General features: G+C 40.2%; 2 protein-coding genes across 2 annotated transcripts; both read left to right on the top strand.

The window, feature by feature from the left end:
* The first annotated feature begins 6,259 nt into the window (after positions 1–6,259).
* On the top strand, positions 6,260–7,319 carry LOC134667532 (15-hydroxyprostaglandin dehydrogenase [NAD(+)]-like). The gene has a single exon (XM_063524954.1). It carries the CDS (start codon positions 6,324–6,326, stop codon positions 7,185–7,187), a length of 864 nt encoding a protein of 287 aa, XP_063381024.1. The 5' UTR covers positions 6,260–6,323; the 3' UTR covers positions 7,188–7,319.
* An 88-nt stretch (positions 7,320–7,407) lies between these two features.
* Positions 7,408–8,294, top strand: LOC134667533 (15-hydroxyprostaglandin dehydrogenase [NAD(+)]-like). The gene has a single exon (XM_063524955.1). It carries the CDS (start codon positions 7,466–7,468, stop codon positions 8,222–8,224), a length of 759 nt encoding a protein of 252 aa, XP_063381025.1. The 5' UTR covers positions 7,408–7,465; the 3' UTR covers positions 8,225–8,294.
* Positions 8,295–8,970: the final 676 nt, after the last annotated feature.

Raw genomic sequence — 8,970 nt, 5'->3', positions numbered from 1 at the left:
TATTCCTTGCCTGTGGTCAGAAAAGTGCAGTCAGCGATAAAAGCTCATAGCAAAAAATAAATTTTCGCTAAAAACTTATTCATAAGTATTCAAATATACGACGTAATATTAAGGCGTCCCGCACCCGGGCTTTATTTTTAGACAAGCGAGTTTAGAAAATCTCATACCTACGTTTAAATAATGAAAAGTATTTCCGTCATCCGCCATCTTAATTGGAATTCCTTTATAAAATCCAGGTATTTCATAATAAATACCTCTGCGACGAAACAGCATCACTTACCAGTACGGATATGATGGTCGTATTAAGGTCGTATTTGTCTACGTGACAGCGTGATAAAACGGTGTCCGTCTCTTTCTATCCCGCAGAGTTAAAAAGTGACAGTTGTTTTATCACGTGGATAAATGTGGATAAAGCGATCCATAATAGGCTTGCAGGTTAATGTTTGCTCTAGTTAAGTACCATAGCTAAGTGAGAGTTCGCCTCCGCAGAAACTGTCTGTCTGGCTAATGCACAGGATATATAAATATTACCTTACAGAAAGGCCACTTCCTGCAAAACTGAAGTGTGACAGCGATTCAGGGACGAATCATGCTATCCCTTTCTGACATGAATGACACTATCCCTTTCGGCTATTTAGGGGACAAAATTCAAGTGATTTTCTTATCTGTGGTCGTGCACGCAAAAGGACGTCAAGTAGTGCCAACCCTAATAATTGCTCGGAGAAATGCTAGGCCGAACGGAGCCGAGTTTACCCGAAGTCAGGAGTGTCTCCCCGCTGGCTAAAGCGAGGACGCTAAGCACGAAGAATTCCGTACATTCACCCGCTCATTCCTATTTCTATCGCAGACGCATAATTATATTGCAGTCCTGTTCGCACAGTGGCATTGACCACCTGCATCATCAATTTATTTAATACTTCCAACGACACTTTGCATGATTCCGATTTTGGGCGCGCTTTTGATCTTTGACAGGCAATGTTGTACATTCTAGACCTGTGATTGAATCCCAAATATTAAGGGACCCACTGATTAACAGTCCGCCGGACGGTAACGGCCTGTCAGTTAGAACAAAATTTTGACAGTTCCGAACAACTGACAGGTCGATACTGTCCGGCGGACTGTTAATCAGTGGGCCCCTTTAGGTACCTTAAGATCTTACATACACTTGTCGAGACGACCTCTCTGCCTCAGAATCTGCCTTATAGTCAAGTAGCTAACTGTAGAACAAAATATTTGATGTCAAAATGAAGTACCTATACTAATAAGAATATTGAGGTAGTTAGGATACTCTTCCCGGGATACCAGAAGACCGACAAAAATCCCCGAGGCGTGCAAACACGGAATAATAAAGATGGGACCTCTAGTTTACAAGAGAGAGTCTGGCAAGCATGTTGGACATAAATATTTATTATAGGACACTTATTATTATTTTTGACGACCAGTCTGGCCTAGTGGATAGTGACCCTGCCTATGAAGCCGATGGTCCCGGGTTCGAATCCTGGTAAGGGCATTTATTTGTATGATTATACATATACTTGTTCCTGAGTCATGGTTGTTTTCTATATATTTAAGTATTTATATATTATATATATCGTTGTCTGAGTACCCACAACACAAGCCTTCTTGAGCTTACTGTGGGATTTAGTCAATTTGTGTAAAAAATGTCCCATAATATTTATATTTAATATTATTTTACTGATCGTCTTAGTCCCACAGTAAGCTCAATAAGGCTTGTGTTTTCGGTACTCGTCTTCAACATTTAAGAGCCATGCTCTTGTCGGTGGCGGGAGCAGTAATTGTCACTTTTCTCTTTGCTGGGCCCGCCTTGTACGAAGACAGAAACTCTCTTTTCGGGTACTAGACGATGATACATATTTTTAATATCATCATCATCGTCCTTCTAGCGTTTGTCCCGTATTGTGACGGGGTCCGCTTTCCTACTTTTTCCTTCCACTTCGCTCTATCCTGGACATCGGTTTCCGCTAACCCACAGGCGTTTAAATCTTTGGCGATGACGTTACGCCACCGCTGCCTTGGTTTGCCCCTCCTGTTTGGCATTTTTAATAAATAGTACCTGATATATAAATACTTATATATATATAACATCCATGATTCAGGTACAAAGTATTTGCTTTTGTCTGTTTTTTGCTAGGAAATAAATTAAATTAGATTGTGTCCAGAGATCTCAAATAAGTTTGAAATGTTCGGGATAATTGCTCGACAGAAATTCACGCCGTATGTTCCATAAGTACCCGTAAGATTCAGCTGATGGCAGCTAATGCGCCAAAGCTTTTAGCAGCATACTCCATACCTTGGGCGGCTCGGAGCGGGGCTAAAGGATTGTACTGCTCTGTTGTTGTGGAGTTAACAAAGCTACCTTACTATGGATACGAGTACTACTCTTTGTTAGGTTGTTAGTTTACAGTCTAAGGCCCACTTGCACCATTCCACTAACCCGGGGTTAACCGGTTAAACCTGGAGTTACCATAATTACCAGTACAATTTGACACTGGGTTGACGGCAAACCCGCTTAACCCCGGGTTAGTGGGATGGTGCAAGTGAACCTAATTCATTTATATGATTCTTTCTTTTGTTTGTTTCTTTTTGTCTGTTACCTCCCGTGATTATTTTTCAGTTGATGCTCTCATCGGAAGATCAGCGCTGGTAGTCGCGTAGAGATGAGGTCATTACGTGACACTATGTTCTTTTTATGTACGTCTCTTTCTGTGTGTTTACGAATAAAAAACATTCCATTCTATTCTAATTGTTCTAATTATAGAGACGAATATTAGAGACCCGACCCGGACGAGGACCCGGGTATGTTCTTAAACTGCGTCCAGGACCCGGGTATGTCCTTAAACCACGTCCAAGACCACCGGTGGACGGGCAGCAGCGTCCCTCAAATTCGGTGTACTCGACTGCGATCGCCAGCCCGCCTGCCAAGCGTGGCGATTATGGCATTCACCCCCCAAAAAAGGGGGAGGCCTATGTTCAGCAGTGGACGTCTTATGGCTGATTGTGAGACGATGATGATGATTAGAGACATGTTAGACAATGGTACATACTTTTGATGCGTAGTCTGATCCGCTATTTAAGTACATTCTAGACCTGTCAAGACTTCGAGCACCACCGGGAAAGGGAGTCTGCATGCGAAGTTGCGTGCATGCTACTTTTAATATAAAGATCTGTGTTTTGTAAACATTAAGTTTATGATCCTCCTAATTCTCGGCCTTCCTCATTAAGGAAAACTCCAGCCAATGCATAATAAGCATAACGGCAATTTGCTTTGCAAATTCAGAGCAACTCGTTCCTTGATTTGGTTTCTTGTCACGTCAAACGCTTCGATCGCAAATAAGCCTTGATTACGGAACGTTCGCGATGTTTTTGCTATTTCCGTTTAAGAATCCAAAGGTTATCTAGAAGAGATCGCTCTTAAGCGATAAGATCGACTGTTGTTACCTCTATTCAAGTGTCTTTATTTATGTTACTGTAGGTACATTATTGTAAACTATGTGAGGTGTGCAATAAAGAGTAATAGGATATTGTATTGTAACGTACTTAGATTTTTTACAGTAGCAAGTGCAGTAAAGTGCAGTAGTAGTAACTAAGTAGCACTTTACGTGCCTATGTCGAAAATTTAATAAGCCAAGGATACTGTAAAACGTTGTACGATACACGTGCAAATAGGTAATTCACAACTCGTGTCGATTTAAAACGCTTGCACGCTTGGCAACTAATTCTTGGGCTTATGGGGGGCTGGGTCCCATGAGCCGTGGCTTAAGCCGGGATAAATGCTAGGAAAAAGATTTAATAATTTTAACATCAGATATTTTGCAGCGATTTTGATAGCCCACGCAATGCAACTGTTATTTGACGTTTAAAATAACACTTGCACAGCTTGCAATGCGTGGGCTATCAAAATCGCTACAGACTTTTCTTGGTCTAACTCTACAACCATTGTTTTTTCTGCGAAAAATTATTTACAGTGTTCAACACTTTAACAGATATCTATAACCTGGAGTCCCCACCTAGGGTTTGCACGACGGATCCGAAATGTACGGGAAGATCCGCGGATCCGGATCCAGATCCGGATAATTTCATACATTTCGGATCCGGATTGCAAACCCTATCCCCACCCCATACTTATAAGTGATAATAGGCCCCCGCCTACCGCAAAAACCGAAATTCCCAAATTGCGAGATTTTTCTCTTTGACTCCAATGAAGGCGTAATAAAAGTGACAAAGAAAGATGCCCGCAATTTGCGAACTTCGATTTTCGCGGTTATTATATAGTCCTGGGCCGGACACCATTGAAACTACAATTTCGGCGCAGCTATATGCAGTTAGGCAGTTTTTTGGCCACGAACCAATGAACATCGGAAACCGAAGCCGAAACTTCGGTCGGACACTACATTTTTACTTTTAATTCTTCAACTGAAATTAAAATTTGAAACATAGTACTTAGGGCATACTGAATATTCCTGGACTGGCCACTTAGAACTAATAAGTAGTCTCATATATCAGAATCCAGAAACTTTAAGTATAACCCACGTACACACATATGTAATGTACCTACCTAACGTCGGCATCAAAAGTAGCGGTTTAGGCTACGCGTCAAAAGTATCTATCATTGTCGAATAGCTTATCAAAAAGAGATATTGTATCTATAGTGTAACTATTCTAAATATAGCTTCTTAGTGGTTATATCCTCTTTGCTTAGAACAACTTATATCTGTGACCAAAGACATTTCAGTTCACGTGACAGATTTGACGTTTGATCTGCAGCCGCAGATACACCAAATATGCAAAAATCACCATGCTACGTGCAGTCGGTATCGTCATTCATTTTACTATGGAAATTGATAATTAGACCGAAGCCTTAAGCCGCTGCAGCAGTGTCGGAGCAGTAGTGCAGCTGCGGTCGGAAAAACGTTAAAATCACCATGCTACGTGCAGTCGGTATCGTCATTTATTACTATGGAAATTTACAATTAGACCAACGCCTTTAGGCTTCTGCAGCAGTGTCGGAGCAGTAGTGCAGCTGCGATCGGAAAAACGTTATAATCACCATGCTACGTGCTGTCGGTATCGTCATTCAATTTCACGCCGGCGGGCCGCTGCAGTTGTGTCAGAGCAGTAGTGCAGCTGCGGTCAGAAATGGAATGTTACCTTAAAGATACTTACATTACAGATTACAGATACATTAGATTACAGAGGGCCTACCGCGAACCACGTTCGAAATGCTGCCTCGCTGTCACACTTACGTACGAATTTACACGTGCGACAGAGAGGCAACACGTCGAACGTGGTTCGCGGTAGGCCCTTATACTTAATATGAGCGCGAACTACAGAAATGTATCTCTATTTAGAAAAGTTATCCAAGATAGCAGATACTTTTGGCCAGTTGTTTCATCTATTATTGGCTATTATTGGTGCTGACTATACAATACGATTATGAAATACCATCGGAGTGTGATATGATTAACGCAGTTTCCGCCCCGAGAAATACATGTTTAATCATCTTCCGTTTTGACCGAATGAACCGGAATGAACCGGATTGAACCGGTTTCAGTGTTATTTTAATTGAAGCGGATAATGAATTAACCCATTCATGGAAACAATGGCAATAAGTGAATTAGAAACTTTGACGTGACGCTGAATTTACTGCTGGGAAATAAATACACGTCACATAAATATAGCTTTTCACCACACCGGCTCTTAAAGGCACTCTTTATTGTTCAAAAACTGATGAGAAACTTGTATTTAATCAATAAGAGTGGCATAGTAATTTGATGCAAATTTGGAGTTGCTTCCTCATGTTGACTAAACTGGTATAAATGACTTATACCAGTGATAATTTTGAATGAAAAAATGTTTAAAAAGAAAGTTCATTTGGATTAGTAGGTAATGTTTCACATTTAGAATTTTAAGCGTTGGTGTAATGAAAAAATGTGTGTTTCACTCGGTGGCAAAGTTTATTATTAGCCCTCGTACCTACCTTGAAACCCTCGCAACGATCAAGATTCAACTCATCGATTCACTCAATACGCTCGTGGTTCAATTTTGTAATCTTCCACGTGCTGGATATCAATCTCAACGCGAGATTCGACTGTATCTACTAAGAGATAAATCTCGATCAGTGTCTTTATCATGACCTTCTCGATATCGTTTATAACATTTGACATTTAATTTCCTTGGATCAATACTAATGTACTTGTAAATTTATAATTCAACAAACAAACCGATAAACTTAACGTTATTTATGACTAACTTTTTAATTAACTGAATTGTTATCCGAGGGATCTATCACATTATCTTCAATAATGTTACAAACGTGCTTAAAGCGATTGTCAGTTCCGTCACTTAAGTTTCGCAGTTACGGACATACACCATCGTGTCCTGCTAATAAACAAGCGAGTATTTTAGATAATAAAGTGGCAGTTATAACTGGAGGCGCAGTCGGTATCGGCCACGAAATCGCAGACAGATTCTTAGAGAAAGGCGCCAAAGCTGCAGTGTTACTAGACATCAATGAGACACAAGGTAAACAAGCCACCGAAGAATTAAATTGTAAGCACGGAGCCAAGAAAAGCATCTTTATGAAATGTGACGTCACAAAAGATTTAGAAGCTGTCTCCAAGGAAATTTTCGCGACCTACAAAAACGTACACGTGCTAGTGAACAATGCTGGAATCCTAAACGAGCCCAATCCTACGAAAGTGGTTGATATCAATCTAACGGCTTTGATAAACTGGTCATTTATATTCTGGAATCACATGAGGAAAGACAAAGGTGGTGCAGGGGGGACTATCATGAATCTATCATCCATCTACGGTTTCCGAGTAGATCCATACATACCGGTCTATCAGGCTACCAAATTCGGTATTATGGGCTTCACAAGATCTCTGGGACATCCGTACCACTTTCAAAAGACTGGTGTTAGAGTTGTATCCATAAACCCCGGTTTTACTGAGACTGAGTTGACGGAAAACTTTACAACTTTACCTGAAGTTCACAAGGATTTTCTCGAGTTTGTCAAAACTCAGCCGTGGCAGAAAGTAAAAGTAGTTGGGAACGCCGCGGTATGTGTATTAGAGAAAGCTGAAAGTGGTACCGCATGGCTTATAGAAGGATCCAACCCTGTTGCTGAAATTAAACATTGCTATGATGTCGACCATTGTAAATAAAATAAACCATATTTCATCCTAGAGCCATTGAAATAGGAAACGAGCTAAATACCTACGCACTTAGATAATGTGAACTTCATGTCACTCTGTTAGAAGTAAATATTTGTCGTCATCTTTGAAAGTATTCCATTAGCTGCTGTGTTATCGCGTTTGTTCTCGATAGGGCACAACCCGTGATAATGACACTGCATATATGCTTTACTATTAATAGGCAAGTGTCAGTATCGATACTACTCAGTCCTGAGTTGCACGTCCGAACGTGAGTAACTGTAAAAATAATGGCTAAAGATCTTAAAAACAAAACGGTCGTTATTACTGGTGGAGCGGTCGGCATCGGTTTTGAAATAGCTGATAGATTCTTGCAGAAAGGAGCAAAACTCATCGTTATTCTTGATATTAACGAAAAACAAGGCGCAGAAGCAGTCAAGACCCTAAACTCCAAACATGGAAATAACAAAGCTGTATTTATAAAATGTGACGTGACGTCGGATTTAGAAGCCGTTTCGAAGAAGATAATTGATCTTTATAAGCAAGTTGACGTACTGGTCAACAATGCTGGAATTCTGAACGACTTGGCTCCGAAGAAAACAATTGACATCAACGTTACAGCACTCATCGAATGGTCCTTTAAATTCTGGAAGCATATGAGGAAGGACCAAGGCGGCAACGGAGGGACTATAATCAACTTGGCGTCGATCTACGGCTTCAGGGTGGATCCTTATCTACCAGCATATCAGGCGTCGAAATTTGCTGTCCAAGGCTTCACGAAGTCCTTGGGGCATCCATACAATTTCAAGAGAAGCGGCGTGAGAGTGGTGGCTGTTAATCCAGGCTTTACTGAAACAGCTCTGACGGAGACTCCTAGCGGCTTTGACAATGATAAGCAGTATCAGAGCGACTTCGCGAAGTTCTTGAAGGAGCAGGCTTGGCAGAAAGTGGAGTCAGTGGGGCAAGCGGCGGTGGACGTGTTCGAGCGAGCTGAGAGCGGCACCGCTTGGCTCATCGAGGGTGCTAAACCTATCGTGGAAGCTAAGTAGATTGTGATAAGTAGATGATTTATTGTTGTTAAATTTATTTGGTGTGCATAATATTTATTTAGATAAAAATAAGAAATTAAATATTGAGTGTTTATTTTTGATATAAAATCCTGTAAATATATACTTAGGTTATTTATCTTCATTATGTTTCTTTTTTACATAAATATGTTTAATAGGGTAAACCCTCCAGTGAATGAACACCCCCCAGTGAATGAACAAAATCACGTTTTTCGTCTAAAATAAGAAATATAGCAATTTCTTCCACTTGTCTTATTTTTTTTCTTATTAATAACTCTATTTCCTATGCAATGACAACCCGTAATAAATTTATTTTAGAAAAGTTAGGATGTGACTGGCGTTTGAAGTTTACGTGTTTCTGGATTTGAAGTTTTGTATGAAAATATTAGATCCCAGATAAGAACAGTGTACGTTTGGAGCAACATATGAAGTGCTTATTTAATTTTTACCAGTACAAAGTTTAGTTATTTGGTTAGATTAAGAGTTGAACCTTCTATTTATGTACATTTTGTCGGCGTATCATGCGATTAAGTCTTTATTTTTTATAGTTCCATTACTGGCTCATCAAATGTTCTGAAACCAGTAAATGAACAATGTGTTCATTTACTGGTGTCGCGTAGATTTCATTTTTTTTCCAAATGTATATGTAAACGTAATCGTATTGAGCTTGTTTTTTGTGATTCTGCATAGAAAACGATTCTGATTCATTTAGCCAGTATTGGAACAAA

This window comes from Cydia fagiglandana, chromosome 9 (assembly GCF_963556715.1).
Source record: "Cydia fagiglandana chromosome 9, ilCydFagi1.1, whole genome shotgun sequence".
In the NCBI taxonomy this organism is placed as follows: Eukaryota; Metazoa; Arthropoda; class Insecta; order Lepidoptera; family Tortricidae; genus Cydia; species Cydia fagiglandana.
The sequence above is the reverse complement of the archived record's forward strand: the minus strand, read 5'-3'. Positions and strand labels throughout refer to the sequence as shown.

What these genes read in the sequence shown, in the direction of transcription:
- LOC134667532 (XM_063524954.1), top strand. Translation starts at nt 6,324, where the DNA reads ATGTTACAAACGTGCTTAAAGCGATTGTCAGTTCCGTCACTTAAGTTT.
- LOC134667533 (XM_063524955.1), top strand. Translation starts at nt 7,466, where the DNA reads ATGGCTAAAGATCTTAAAAACAAAACGGTCGTTATTACTGGTGGAGCG.